The sequence below is a fragment of the Chenopodium album genome, chromosome 21 (genome assembly GCF_948465745.1).
Source record: "Chenopodium album chromosome 21, dcCheAlbu1.1, whole genome shotgun sequence".
NCBI lineage: Eukaryota > Viridiplantae > Streptophyta > Magnoliopsida > Caryophyllales > Amaranthaceae > Chenopodium > Chenopodium album.
In genome coordinates this window covers 40,167,974-40,184,226 of record NC_137854.1, presented here as the reverse complement: position 1 = coordinate 40,184,226, position 16,253 = coordinate 40,167,974, and the positions used below count along the sequence as shown (strand labels likewise).

Below are 16,253 nucleotides of genomic sequence, written 5' to 3'. Positions count from 1 at the left end.
AAAAAAAATTTGAGGTTTTCTTTTGCAAAAAAACTTTTAAAAGGTTGTTTTTCACAAATTGATACTTTTAAAAGGTTTTTTTAAACAAATTTTCTTATTATACTAGTAATTATCATGTAAAATGCTATGTTTGGAAACTATGGAAAGCATATCTTGAATACTAATTTGGGCCCTTTTGATTCATGGCCTTGGGCCTTTAGGCGGTCGCCTCTCTCTATTATAGTATTATCCCCAGGGAGAGGCCTGACATGTAGCAGACGCTACATAAAATTACACTACCATCATAAATTTTGGAAGTTCTAACCATAATATTTTGACATTAGATAAGTTCGTTTGACATTAAACAAGTTTCACAAACTTGACATTGATCATCATTTAAAAAAAAAAAATAGAAAATAACACAAATAATTTCTCAAACATTTTCACCAACATTATTATTAGTCATTATATAACTACTAGATACCAAATCGTCATAATATTACATCAATTTCTAACTAATTTTGTATCAAAGATATATCTTAAATTTAACATATAAATTACAAATGTATTTTAAAATTCAATAAACAACATGCGCATCGCACGGGTACAAAACTAGTTATACAATATAATCTTCGTAAATAAAATTTTGCGCATATACATGATTATTCTGAGTATTATATATATACTTGTATATGATACATCAACTCCTGGTTTAAATAAATGAGGCCAAGAAGTGCATAGTTACTAGATTGTTTAAGAAAATGAACTAATTAATAGCATGTTGAAGTGTTGAAGGCCTTGCAAATCTGACAAAGATACAAACTAGAACAAATATTTAACAATTGATGGAATGTGAATATTGATGAAGTAGTCTTTCCAATTGATGCACAACGGATCGAAGTTAAACACATCTTCATCCAAACCATTTTCACGGGCAGTCTTGATCAAATTTTCGGTATTTGTATCGTCGAATCTATAAAGAGAAAACCATTCATTAGCAAGGATACAATTACTCTTACTACGCATAAGAATTGAAAAGAGAGTTAAAAAAAGTTGTGTTATTATGAAGCTCAAAAGTTGAACTTACATGCCCTTAAAGAACAAATAGGGTCTATACAAGTCGACCAATTTCATAGCTTTTTTCAGCTTTTTGTCGAAATTAAACAAGGTACGTTGCAAGTCACTACAACCCATTTTAGTAGCAAATAATAGAATCTGAAAACAAATTGAGTAATTAGATAAAATCGGAATAATTTTAATTTTAAAGGATAAGCAACAACAACATGATTGTTGAATTGCAAAACAAAATTGAACTTACAATTTGAACAAAAAAATGCCATACGAAGAGAATGGTTTCGAATATCTTTATATTGCTCAACACAAGACCTTTCCTAACTATGACGGGGTTACCTTCACAATTGATCCATGGATTTTTAGTGAAGTAACCATAGTGAATGTCATGCAACTCTTTAAAAGTTACAGGATTTCTGTATGAGCTTCCGACTTGATATATTGTCAAACAAGGTTTACGAAAATGGGTTTTCATTGCCACAATTATCGAATTCACAAACATATCCGCTGGTATCTGCATAGTTATTATTTGGTTAATATCATCAAACTTATCGCTAAAACTCGCATAAATAATCATATAAATTGAATTATTGGTTTTTTTATAACTAATAATTTTTTCTGGTCGGAAGTTGAAAAGTCAAATGGAGAAAGTAAAAGTCAAATGATGTGGTCAACGCCGGAAAAAGAAAGTCAATGGTGACTTTTTGACCAATGGTAGTCTTTTACAACATTTACTCTTTTATAAAGTAGTTTCTTACAACATTTTTTTTATCAGGTAGTTTCTCGCAAAAAAAGTGATTTATAAGGTAGTTTTTCACAAAATGTCCTAAATAAAAAGGGTAAGGAAGGACTAACCAAATCTAAGACGGTGTTCCTATCTATGGGGAAGATACTTAGGATACCTTTTCCATAGGTCACGGCCACACTATCAATAGTCCTGCAATCAAATAAGTAGAAATGGAAAATTTAATACTTTGTATTTTGTACCAATAAGGTCAATAGTACGTAATAGAGCTATTGTATTAGAGAGACTTAGTTTTAAAAATCCAACATAGGTAGGGAATACCTAGCATACTATGTCGACGTAATATATATATTAAGTCAGTTTAGTTCGTTAGTCACCCTTACTTGAATCACGCAAAGCTAACTTTACAAATCGCGTAGAGTGATTTGAGCCGGGGTGTCTAACTAGATAGTTGTATAAATACATCGGTAGTATATAGATCATGAACACGATTTAGTAATATATAGTTACATACATAAGATTATATTCTTAAGAAGTTTGTGTTAAACGTAATATTAAGTTCAAAGATATATATACCTGCAACCTTCAACCCAACCAGGGAAGGGTTCTTTTAATGTGCTACACACGATGGTAGGTCTCATGATAACCACTGGTAAATTGCCTTGGAATTGCCCTACAAGCATCTCTCCCATCGCCTTTGTAAAAACGTAAGTATTTGGCCATCCGTAAAGTTTTGCCCTAATTTATGTAGTACATAAGAACACTAATATTAGATCATTTTGAAGTGTCAATGAACCTATAGATTTTAATTATAACCTTTGGTTGATCATACGAAAATGTGGCATTAATATGAAAAAGAGGACAAAATGGCTCTAAACATTTAATAGAACGACTAATATGTATGTTTTTTTTTTTTTTTTCATTTTTTTTTTTTTCATTTTTTTTTTTTTTTTTGAATAGGACTAATGTGTATGTGGTCCTATAAGATTTTGATATAAATGAGAGCATTGAACTTAAGGGTTTATTTTATTTTGTTTTTTTAAATTTTTTTTTTATGACAAAGGATACAACACTTAAGGTATTTTCAATTCAACTTATTATATTAAAGTACATACATAATTGAGCACTTGACTATTTCGAAAATGATCACATCATATCATATCGGGGTAATAGTTAGACCAAATCTTTTTAATTTTTTTTGTTTGTTTATCACTAAATATCTCCAATATACATAAAAAACTTATGAAAATTACACGTTAATACACACATCTAAGGAAATCTTATTACTTGATTATTTTTTTTTCTCCTTAAGAATTAGTGCTTATATATAATAAGGTCAAAGTTTAGTCAAATTAGAAAATCAATTAAGAGCTAGTAGAAAAATTTAGATCACGTCCAAGCATAGAAATAGATTGGCGAGGAAGTTTATTGAAAATATCACTTTCAAATTTTCTCGATAGAGACATAGATTTCAAACCCATGATCTCAAGGTTAAACTCAATTTGCAAATTTTCTCGATAGAGACATAGATTTCAAACCCATGGTCTCAAGGTTAAACTCAATTTGTTAGATAGAGAATTAGATTAATTGGAACGAACGTACGATATGTAAATAAAATTAATGTTGTGAGCCATATATCAATTAAATTGTCTATACTTGTAAAATTCATACCTTTGATTCCCTAAATTTTTCATCATTATTCCGATTTCTTTTTCGGAAAGATCTTTGGCTTTAAGATTACTTGATGTTTGTTCAGCAAGCTTCTTCTCAGAATCAATATCCAACCCATTTACACCATTTAGTGTCTCACCCATGGCATATGTACTTTCAGATATTAATCCTTTTTTCTCTCCACACACGTACGCTGAAACACCAAATTAATTAAAATTTATTAGCTAATTATATACTCTATATGATCATTAAAAGATCATCGGATAAAACCTTTGAATTATTCGATCATGTACCAGTTGAGACATGGATGAGCAACTGTATATTAACACAAGTCTTTGCAAATTTAACAACGTTCTTTGCTCCAATGGTGTTCACGCCTAGTGCAACGTCATACCTACACTCATTAAAATCAATTCACACGTAATTAACTATATATCCTTCATTTCAAAATAACCTATTACTGTTTATGTATATATTTAAAAGGAAATTTTGCAAAAAATCACCTTTTAAATTTTGTCTTTTGCATATAACCACCTTTTAAAAAAAAATGTTGCAAAAGACCAAATTTTGTTGCAAATTACCACTTTTTTAGCCAAATTTATCAACTGTTTTACATTGCACTGGTGGTAAGTTGCAACAAAATTTTTAAAATTGATGGTTTTTTGCAACAATTCTTTTAAAAAAGTGGTTATATGCAAAAAAAAAAAAAAAAAAACAAGATTTAAAATTTGATTTTTTGCAAAGTTTCTTATTTTAAATGATATATAAACATGCATGGATCATAAGGTTAAAATCTACTCCGTTAAGTTAATCACTTTAATGTATACCTTTCATCAAATTTTGTAGTTGCTGCAACATTAATAACTATATCGATTCCCTCGTACATATCTTTCATTTGATCAGCAGTAAGTCCCAAGTTCTTGTACGAAATATCACCAGCAACTACACTTATTTTCTCCGACATGAAAGCCTCAAATTTTCTTCCCAAATTTTCTTTTAACACTTTGAACAACTCCATGCGTAACACCTACATCCAAGACATAACAATATACGACGTAAGATATATATATGTTACACGTACTTCCAATGTTATAGAAAAATTAATAGTAATAATGTACATATAGTAGTCGTTCGATTGTGGTCGGCGGTATACCTCATCTTGCAGCCGAACATTGGCTGCCTGAGCATCTCTAGCCCTCACAAGAAGGTACAACTTTTTAATGTTTGGTTGAATCCTAAGAATCTTCTCCACAAGTACTGCAATTTATGGTACGTATCAAAGTATACACGTTAAAAAATAACCTTACGAAGTCTGTTAAACTAGCATGCACATAATAACACCATGTTTATGTACGTAATAATAATTAATCAAGGGAAATAGAGAAAATACTCTTAGCAATGAACCCCGTTGCACCCGTAACTAAGATAGTTTTGTTGCTTAAAAACTCGGTTATGCTTCCGAAATCCATGATAAAACTCACAAAAATATAGCTAAGTTTGATTTACTAGTAGAGATTGATTTACTTATAATATGATGACATAAGCTCACTTGGCTTAACATATTTATAGGATCAGAACAAAGGCCAAGCAAGTAGCTAAAGTCTACATACACCCTGTCAAAATTGTTGATCAATCAACTATTTAGGGAAGTTTTCAATGTTTTGTATTTAGCATATTTTGCTCGTCATCTTCTTACCTCAAATGTCCTTATCTATTAGGGTATAGCATGTTATCATCATTGAATTATTACACACAATTGTAAGGGGGTGTTTGGTATAATAATTTTAGATGTAGGAAACGGATTCAATAAAGTGTTTCCATTTCTACTTGTTTGGTATGTGTTAAAAGTAACAAATACCGTTTCCTAAGGGTAACAAAATCCCTCAATTTGTTACCCTTGACAAACTAGTGGAAACAAAATACGTTTTCTTACTCAATCACAATCTACTCAAAAATGCAAGTGCATAATTTAATATTTAAGACACGCTAATAACATCTCACAAAATTAAGAGAATAGGTGAGGTATACAAGAGATATAATCAAAGGAGAAACAACTCTCTCCATCTCACAAAACATCATGAGTGGAGTTACATATTGGTTTGAATTGGCTAGCCTAATTAATCCGAGCACATAAACACTTAATAATTGTCCACCCAACGATTTCTTATCTAATATAAAAAAATAAAAAAAAATTAAAAAAAAAAACTCTAAAGAATCCTAAACTATTCCCTAAGGAATAGAATTAGTAGTCGTCGTAAGCGTATGTACCCGAATTTAGGAAGAAAAAAAAAAACGTTCAAGCAACCAAGCATGGGTGTGCTATGCAGGGCATGCCCGTGCCCCTTCCCAGCCTAGCTTCAATAGCTAGTTGTAAAACTAACGGCCATAACTTTCTCACTTTTTATCGGATTTTGACATATGACCAATTGTTGAAAAGCTCTTGAAATAAACTATCACCTCCAACTTAAATCACCTCAATATTATTTTTGAAATGAGAGATATGTGCGTTTTAAGTCGGCCCCTTTATTGCACTTGATTTCAAGTCACCATTCACACTCTACAATAAATGATGTACATTATACTTGACTAATTAAGATATATTAAACCTGGAATTTAAAAGGCTATATAGTAGTCCATAATAATCATCCAAATAACGAATAGTATCAACTGATCTTGAGTCAAAAATCATCCAAAGCATTATTAGTTAGCTGAGTTTAGTAGAGCTGCTATTTGCAGCCGGTTTACAACAAAACATTGTGAGCATGCTTTGCTTGAATGTGTTAAAATTATAATTATAGAGATGCAATAGGGGAAAGAATAACATATACTAATTTTATATTCAATACTAAGCTAAAAGTAAGGAACATGATCCTGTGATGATGATTTAATTTGATCATGCCTGCCTATTATCATTAACCCACTATTCTTAAGACTCCACTAACACAAACTAATCACTTAGGAGAGCGATTTCCTATACATTATTAGGAGTTAATTAATCACCCACTAACAATTTGAAGCACATATTCCAACAAATACCCTTATTTCAAATAAGCTTACAATGGCTATATGATCTTCAGGTTTGACTTGCTTTAATTTTACAGCATCTTGTGATGCAAATTAAATCTCATCACACGGACAATTTTGTTGGTGCACATCATCATAAATGTCTTACTTTTAAAGTACTTTTCTCATTATAACTGTATTTGTTGCACATTCAACAACTTTTTGTTTTTTAAAACTTTGTAAAGCAATTCTTTTCACCATGATTCTCTTATTCATCACACACTTCTTTTTTATTCCTTCCCACTTGTATAAAATAATAAATTTCAAACGAAATTAAGTTTAAGTTTTTATTATTTCAAAAAATTAATTACGCAGTAGTTGAATTATTAATCTCATATCAAGATATATGTATGCAAATTCTAGAAAAAAAATAATAAAGTTGCAATTTATTACTTATTAAATTTAAACAAAAAAAGAAATTAATTGGAAAAATTGCCCCATTAATCCCAACTTTGCCTCGTCCGCCAATAATAATCCCTACTTTTGATTATTCACTATCACTCCCAACTTTGTATGGGATTAAAAACTATTGCACCCATATGACCTGCAACAGTTTAATCAGGTTAACATTTGTGAATTAGATTTTTTTTGCACACGTGTCAATATGTAATTTGTTGAAAAAAAGAGAGAATTTTTTTTTTTTAAAAAAAAAAAAAAACTAAATCTCCTAAAACTAACCCAGCAAACTAAAACTGTGTTTGAATTACTGTGAATATTTTCGTTGTAAAAGAAGTAAGAGTGGTTAGTTTAAAATTTGGTGGGTCTTAAGGAATATTTAAGAATGCAATCTCACATAAGTGTACAAACTCACCTTTGACATGACTTACACTTAAAATCTAGTTAGTGAGCCCTACACTCTAGTGTAGATAGGGGTACCTACACCCCCATCTAAACGACACATTTAAATTGCTTCCCCAGTTCCTCATCCCATTAAAAAAAAATTTGCTACTAGAATATTAATACAGTGCCATTTATCTTTTTTCACCGACATCTTCTCTTTCGTCACTCTACAAATCTCGAATCCTTTTTCTAAAACTAACTTGTTAGTTTCTCAATTTTAATCACTGACGAAACGACGAAGAAGATTTCGGTGATGACGATAGAAAACAATTTTGTTGCGAAAGACACCGCCTTCATAATTCAATTTTAATTTGGATTGTATTGATTATTCAATGTTATTAGAAGTCTTTTTAATCTCCTGTTTTTGCATTAAAATTTTGCAATATTATTCAATGATTAATATATATTTGTGTGTTCATACATACTTGACAATACATATTTACAAATTGAATGTAAGTGTGCATAATTTGGTTGAGGATTTTAGTACTCCGTAGTCCGTATGAAATAAGTAAACAAGGGATTCGTGTGTTATATTAGTGCTAGCCTGCTAGATTAGAGTTGTGTATATAGTTTGATTAGTTTTGTATTGAATAAATAAAATTATACATAATGTGTACTCAGAGTTTCAGATAATTAAATTGGTTGCTACTTTAAAAAAAATGATTAAGAATATAATGTATCTACTTTCTAATTCATTGAGCTATTTCCTCGTATTATAAGGATTTAATTTAGTTAAAAGCAGCTATTTCGCTTTGAAATGTTCATTTTCATTTTAATAGAACTTCATTTACATTTTGATAGATGTTCATTATGATATTAATACATGATTTTTTACATAAAAGTATATGGTCATTCACAATTTCACATATTAATATATGATTTTTAGAATTTTGATAAAATTCATATTTTAATCATTTTCTTCAGATATTTCATGTTCATTTCAATTTTGAATTTCAATATATGCCATTTCTTATGTAGATGTATGGTAAATCAAATATTGATAGCTTCAAGAGTTTATTCATGTATATATTTCATGTTCTTCAATCATTACCTTTCATGGTCATTTTCACACTAATAAATGTTCAATTATATATTGATAGATGTTCATTTCCATGTTGAATTACGTAAATATGTTCATAATGTATCGATAGTTGTTCATTTCCATGTTGAATCACGTAAATATGTTCATTTAGGTATTAATAGTTGATCATTTCTATGTTGAATTACGTAAAGATGTTCTTTTATGTATTAATAGTTGTTCATTTCCATATCACTAGATGGTCATTTCCACACTAATATATGATCAATTTATTTATATATTAATATATATGTTTATTTATATTGATAGATGTTCATTTCCATATCAATCATGTCAATTGTACGTTATACTCATGCATGTTCATATTCATAAGAAAATTGGTTCATTCTAATACTTATTCTTGCTCAAATCTAATACAATAACTAATATGTTTTTGTCTATTAGTTAAACAATAAACTGTGGATATAGCGAGTTAAACCACACAATAATAGCAAGGAAAAAAGAAAGGCGACATAACTAAGAAAAACATGAAAGCGTGGAGTCGCTAAGCAATATGAAACAACAACACGTGCTTGAATTCTCCGAATTTGAATCGAGAAGCAAGTTTTATTTATTTTGTTTGATTATACGTGTGGAACTATATTATATATTTTAGGAAAATTGGCTTAAAATAATACCAACTATCTACGGTGTGTGCAAAATAATACCAACTTAACTATTTGCTATTAATGGTACCACTTTTTATACTATATGTGCAAAATAGTACGACAATCTCCAAAAATGTATTTCGATGAATATTCCGTCTACCTTTGTAATTAATTATTATTTTTTATATTAATTTTCTGTTTTCTTTTCAAAATACATACATAGTATTATGTAGTTAACAATTTTCTTTAAAATCCAAATTAATAATGCCTCACCCTTTTGTTAGGATATTTTTTTAAAAAAAAATAAATCAATATGTATTTTTTTTTTTTATAATACATATAGTAATTTCTACATCACACAATAGTAAATAGGGTATTTAAATGCCTTATTATTATGTTGATAGAATTAGTTTCAAAATATCCGATATTTTCCCACATTCATCAACAAAATAATGTAGGGAATTTTTTGGATTTTTAAAATAATTTTTGAAACTAACTAAATAAAAAATACCCTATTTACTATTGTGTGGTAGACTGGTACGTAGTAGAAATAATCACTACATGTATTTTGAAATAAATTATTTAAATACATATTAACATTAAAAAAAAACTAACAAAGGGGTGGGGTATGAATTATTAATTTGATTGTATAGGAAATTATTAATACAATTTGTAGTTTGAAAAAAAAAATTAATAAAATAGTAATAAATATAGACGGAATATTACTCAAAATATGTTTTTGGTGACTTGCGTACTATTTTGCACATATAGTATAAAAGGTGGTACCGCTAATAGCAAATAGTTGAGTTCGTATTATTTTGCACACACTGTTGATAGTTAGTATTAATTTAAGCCAATTTTCCTATATTTTAATATCTAATCTTTGGTGATATACAATGTTATTTAAATAAACCTTTTCTTTTTCCTTGAGCACTACATACTATAACCAAATCCTTCAAAAATATATATCTAGTGATCTAGCTAGTGCCTATATATATATATATATATATATATATATATATATATATATATATATATATATATATATATAATGGTCATACCAAAAAAAAATATTTGTTCATTAACAAAAAACTAAATGTTATATATATATATATATATAATGGTCATACCAAAAAAAAATATTTGTTCATTAACAAAAAACTAAATGTTCATAATAACTTAGAGTTCATAAGCTTCTCCTTGAGATTTAAATTCTTTGCCCTAAATTTCAAACTTAATTAGTTGCTTCTTCATAAACCATATCATTTCTACTACATTAATTTATAATCTACAATTATTGTAAGTGAACTTAAACAAGTTTAAAAATGATCAATCATCAATACATAAAATAATAAATAACAAAACTGTACATGATCAAATTTTAAAATTGTAAAATATAATATTATCAAAAACAAAACTGTATACACAAATGATCATTTATCACTTTAAAAATGAACGTTAATCTATTATTATATCATTAACAAAAGTACATATGATAAATAAATGATAAGTAAAGAAAAGAATAAAAAAAAAGGAAGGAAAAAAAAAGAAAACTAACAACGGAAGAAAAAAGAAAAAATCAGGTTGTTAATTTTAAGGGCCGGAGCCGGGGAGTGCAGGTAGAACACCCTAGCACCCTAACTAACTACAAAACAATGTAGATTCATGAGAGGTGTAGGCAGAACACCTAGTGTAGGGTAAAATTTTCACTTAAAATCAATCAAGTTTAAACAAGTAACGCCAATTAAATTATTGTTCTACATCTACCACAATTTCGGCCCAAAAATCTTTTGAGTTATTGCAAATGTAGTCCAATGAAAACTACGTTTCTTCCTATCACTGGAAATGTGGCTACATGGCCTCAAGTTTGCATTAGCAACAAGCCAACATTCTTATTTACTTGTGTGACCACTGACAGACCTACGTTGTATCCCCAAGGGCGTGCCACGTGATACCCCATAAATTTTAATTTTTTAAAAAAATTTAAAAACTATTTACAAAAATTTCTTGTGAATATGGTTTAAAGTTTTAACAATTGTGGTCCAAAAATCTTTCCAACCACGTTTTTGTTATTGCAAATGTAGTACAATGAAAACTAAGTTTCATCCTATCACTCTACATGGCCACTAGCTAGCATTATTAGCAACAAGCCAACATTTATGTCTACTTAGGAGACCACTGACGGCCTACTTTGTAACCCGAGGGGCTCGTGCTATTGTGCTAACCCTGTAATTTTTTTTTTTTTTAAAAAAAAAAAATATTATTTACAATACATACATATCTCGTGAAATACTTAGTATTGTATATGTTTTAAACGTTACACAATTTGTATAACAACTGAAGCTGATTTAGTGGTAACAATGCAGGTATATTAAAATATCTTTTGTGTTGCGGGATAAGAGGTTTCTCCTCACGCTCTTGACATTTATGTTCAAATCATTTCCATAAAGAAAAATAATTCTTCCCAAATCACTTCCCACTTTCTTGACATTTATGTTCGAATCTCCTTTTCTTACTACTTTGTATGATACTACAAAGTACAAACCTATTTTTTTAGTACAAACCTATTTTCCCTACTTGTATAAAATAATAAATTTCAAACCAAATTAAGTTTAAGTTTTTATTATTTTAAAATATTAATTAGGCAGTAGTTTAATTATTAATGTCTTATCAAGATATATGTATGCAAATTCTTTTTTTTGACAGAAGATATATGTATGCAAATTCTCGTAAAATTATAATACAGTTGCAATTTATTACTTATAAAATTATTAAATTTAAACAAATAAAAGGAAATTAATTGAAAAAATTGCCCCCATTAATCCCAATTTTGCCTCGTCCGCCAATAATAATCCCCACTTTTGATTATTCACTATCACTCCCAACTTTATATGGGATTAAAAACTATTGCACTCATATGACCCGCAATTGTTTAATCAGGTTAAAATTTGTGAATTAGATTTTTTTGCACACGTGTGAATATGTAATTGGTTGAAAAAAAAAGAAAATAAAAAAGGAAAATATAAAAAAATAATAATAAATTAAATCTCCTAAAACTAACCTAGCATACCTTCCCCACCTCCACCATCACACCTACCCCACCTCCACCACCACACCACCACCATCGATGCATACCCTCCTCACATGCAGCCCAGCGCATACAGCCACCACACGCAAAATCGACGCACATCCTCCCCGCACGTAGCCAGCCCACACGAAAAACTCATCACAGCCCTACACGACCATTTCACCGAAAAACAACCCCCCCTCCCCAGAATCCACCACCAAATTTGGCCACAAATGGCCAAAATCAGTCGATGTTGGGACTGAATGGTTGATTTCAACCCTTAATCGGTCGATTTAGGCTGTTAGTGGCTGATTCCGTCGCCGATTTGCCTTGTGTTTCGAATGTTAGGGTTAGGGGTTAGGATTTGGGGGATTTTGGCTGGTTTGCGGGTTAATCGAAGAGAAAAGGGGAGAAGATAGGGGAAGCACCGGCACCGGCGCTCGGGGGGGGGGGGGGAAGGGGTAGGGCTGGTCGTGGTGGCAGGGGGCTATTGTTGGTGGAGTTGCAGGGAAGGTGAAGCGGGGGAGGATGGTGGAGTGTGTGAAGTGCGCAAGGAAGGGGAAGCGGAGAGGTGGGCAGGGAGACAGCGACACGGTGGTGGGGGAAGGGGAGGTAGTGCTGCCGGCGTATGGTTGCTGGTGGCCGTGAGGGAAAGGAAGGGGGAGGGGGAAAGGGGGAAGGGCGAGGAAGTAGAGAGGGAAGGGGGAGGAGAGAGAAGGTGTTATTTAAATTTATTTTATTTTATTTTATTTTATTTTATTTGTTTTGTTTTATTTTATTTTATTTTATTTTATTACTTTATTTATTTATTTTTATTTTTATTTTTATTTTTATTTTTTAAGCGAATCATACGTTAACAGGTGTCTAGGTAACCTGCTACATCAAGTTAGATGACCAGTTTGGTACAATAGAAATTAATAGGGTATAAAGTTGGAAGCGATAATGAATACGTAATCGAAAGTAGGGATAAATATTGACGGACGAGGCAAAGTTGAGATTAATGGGGATAATTTTTCCAAATAAATTTTCCTACTTTGTACTTTCTATTGGCAAATGATCACAAAATGAAACCAAACCCGGCCTCATATGTATTACGAAGTAAAATGAAACATCATCTTCATTTCTCATTTCAATTTATGTTGATTACTCCTCGTCTAAACTTACGTTGAATGATATTTTACGCTTATCAGCAAACTAGTAAATGATCAAAACTATCAGTATTGTCGCTACTTGGGCTCTAGCTAGTATTAGCAACAAGCCAACAACATTTTTATCTACTTGAATTGGATGACTTCGCAATATTTGAAGAATAATATAACCAAGAAATATATAGATAATAAGTGAAGGATATAAATTCATTTTTTTCAATTTAAAGAATAAATAAATAAATAATGGGTGCATGTAATATACTTATAAATTTACAACACAAAGTAATATACTTGGAAAATATCGGCAAGACAGGATAGAATACCTCATCCTTTTCGAGTTGCTTCATGATAGAGGGATTCATTTACCAACTGTTGATTAAAATACCAAGAATTAACTCAAATTGTCGAACAAAGTATGTTAAAACAGCCACAAAGAATTAATAAGAAATTGAAATTGTTGCATACTTGCATTATATTGGTTTCTCTTATAATTTCAACTTTCCCACGAAGGTAGTTACTATGGTAATCATGGCTACACAAATCACCAATTTAACATCCTATTCGGTTTGGAACCTGAAAATAAACTCATGTATGATTTCTAATTCCCCAATAAAAGTTTGGTTTTTTTTTTTTTTTTTTTTTTTTTTTTTTTTTTTTTTTGTGTGTGACATACAATAAAGTTCGATTTTTAGCAAATCACAATTCTATATTTCTTAACCTAATTCTATTCAAATTAAATTCCCCGCTCAAACATTAATATAAAAATTCCGCCAAGTAATACAATAAGTGGCATAATTTAGAACAACCAAATCGGAAAAAATTAGAAATAATCCAAAGTTCAAATTATTCTAGAATAATCCAAAGTTTGGGATTGAAGAAAAAAAAATACCCCAATGTTTAGATTATTCCAGAATAATCCTAAGTTGGGATTATTATAGCAAAATTCATAAAAGTTGGGATTATTATTGAGCTTGCGAAGGTTATATTAAATTCGAAAAATATGAGCAATCGAAAGAAGATAAGAGAACGATGATATACCTAGCGTGTGAATGAGTTCGATGTGAACGGTAAACCACGGAACCTATTACATCATCCTACAGAGAACTGCCAATGGTGGAGGCCTCACCGTGGCACAAACCTCGCGGAAACCAAAAAATGATCCCGACAAAAGAGAATTGGCACCCTATCATTTCACTGTGGTCCTTGGCTACTTACCCTGCTCACTGCTATATAAATTGATATGATAGATAGGGCGCCAATTCTCATTTGTCGGAATCAATTATTGGTCTAAAAATAACAAAATACGTACACTACAAAGACGAGATATTAATACAACCATGTTTGTCGAGTCACTGCGTACTCAAACTCTCGTGGAGTGATCCAATAAAGCTCCAAAGGGCAAAGTAACTCTTTAATTAGTGAACAACTGAACATACATCATTTTTAATTTGTTCAGAGTATTTCTTAGGACGGGTTTACTAGTAATTTATCTTTGGATTATTGTAATTTTTTTTTTTTTTGAGTTTAAAGTGTTCATAAGTTCAATTTAATTTCCCCTCAAAAAAAAAAAAAATATTCAATTTAATTGACCTCAACTGTGCTAACAACTCCTATAAAGACTCCAACAACCTAATATCAACATAAATCACCAAAGTAATAGGTACTTATTTTAAGTTAATTACCTAGATAATAGTTACTATCTGTTTAAAATTATTTACCATTTTGTTTCAAAATAAAAAACAAAAAAATTAGTATTTGAGCGGGAAATATTTTCATAAAATAGCACCACGTGTAGAACTTTGAAAAAAGATGATATCAGCGGTTGCTACTTTGGAATTTGTTATAGATAGATTTATTTATGTGTATATTCAAATCCATGCTTATTAAGGAAACGTTTAATCAAAAGTATTGAATTTTTTTTTTTTTGGTGCCAGATGAAATCACTAATCATCAATAATTAATAACATAATATTAAAATGGATTTTTTTTGTGAAAAATTACCTTTTATATACAACTTTTTGTGAAAAACTACTTTTAAAAAAATTGTTGTAAATAACTACCTCTATTAAAAAAAATGTTGTACGGGACTACCACTTGCCGGAATCTAGCGTTGACTCACTTGTCCGGCGTTGACCACCCCACTTGGCGGCCTTGTGACATACCTCCTCTGTTTTTTAATCTTGTATACCTCCTTCGTTTTTTAATCTCGACCGAAAAAAAAATCCTTATTTTTAATCTTATATACCTCCTCCGTTTTTTTATTATTGCACCATAAGGGTCGGGTACAAATATTTTGGTAGTGAAAAAAAGTAAGAGAGATAACGTAAAAATACAAAATTGCCTTGTGACATATTGATAAACTAAAAAGTAAGTGTGAAAAAGGATATGTTGGGTATTTGTAGTGTGAACACAAATGATTTTTTTTTTCCTAAAGAGGAAATGGCGCAATAATTGTAAAACTTTCTAAAAAGACAAGTGGTGCAATAATAAAATTACAAAGGAAGTATTATACTTTTTTTGATGTTAAGTTATATATGTTCTTTCCCTCAAAAATATAAATAAAAAATAAAAAAATAATAATAAAAAAAAAGTTATATATGTTCATACCTCCCTTTGGGAAATACTATATACGCCTCTATTATAAGTTTATAAAAAAAAATATTAAATCACTATCATTTTAATAAAAAATCATAAAACAAGCGTCCTAAGGCATTAGATAGACATCAATAACTTAGAATTTACCTATCAAATTCAATAAATTTCATGTACAGTCAATCATCTAATTAATACTTTTTTACTTTGATGCTCAAGTGTTGTTATTCTTTAGCAAGTAAGTTTTTCACTCAATATACTTTTGTCCCACAAGAATTTCAATTCATCTTCCACTAGTATATATATATATTCTTAACAAGAGGACTGCTCTCTTAGCAACGATTATATAAATACGAAGTAAGTTATTAATTTAGTATTTTCATGAGTAATT

General features: G+C 30.0%; 1 protein-coding gene across 7 annotated transcripts; it reads right to left on the bottom strand.

Annotated features, from left to right (window-relative positions):
* Positions 1-440: 440 nt before the first annotated feature.
* Positions 441-14,480, bottom strand: LOC145603125 (fatty acyl-CoA reductase 3-like). 7 transcript variants are annotated; one of them, XM_081659256.1, is made up of 12 exons: positions 14,309-14,480; positions 13,736-13,843; positions 13,594-13,639; positions 4,620-4,723; positions 4,294-4,493; positions 3,760-3,860; positions 3,467-3,659; positions 2,372-2,533; positions 1,906-1,987; positions 1,298-1,564; positions 1,067-1,194; positions 446-952 (listed from the first exon to the last, which is right to left on the bottom strand). In XM_081659256.1, exons 5-12 carry the CDS (start codon positions 4,482-4,484, stop codon positions 802-804), a joined length of 1,275 nt encoding a protein of 424 aa, XP_081515382.1. In that variant the 5' UTR covers positions 4,485-4,493; positions 4,620-4,723; positions 13,594-13,639; positions 13,736-13,843; positions 14,309-14,480; the 3' UTR covers positions 446-801. The 7 variants fall into 7 exon arrangements, with proteins under 7 accessions (XP_081515386.1, XP_081515384.1, XP_081515380.1 ...); XM_081659255.1 differs by lacking the exon at positions 13,736-13,843; XM_081659254.1 differs by lacking the exons at positions 13,594-13,639; positions 13,736-13,843; positions 14,309-14,480 and adding an exon at positions 4,857-5,023 and having other exon boundaries at positions 445-952.
* Between the last annotated feature and the right edge of the window lie 1,773 nt (positions 14,481-16,253).

Coding starts and splice junctions, on each gene's coding strand:
- LOC145603125 (XM_081659254.1), bottom strand. CDS start 4,935: ATGGATTTCGGAAGCATAACCGAGTTTTTAAGCAACAAAACTATCTTA. Junction 1,988..2,371: donor GGTTGGGTTGAAGGTTGCAG/GTATATATATCT, acceptor ATTTGATTGCAG/GACTATTGATAGTGTGGCCG. Junction 1,565..1,905: donor GGAACACCGTCTTAGATTTG/GTTAGTCCTTCC, acceptor ATAACTATGCAG/ATACCAGCGGATATGTTTGT.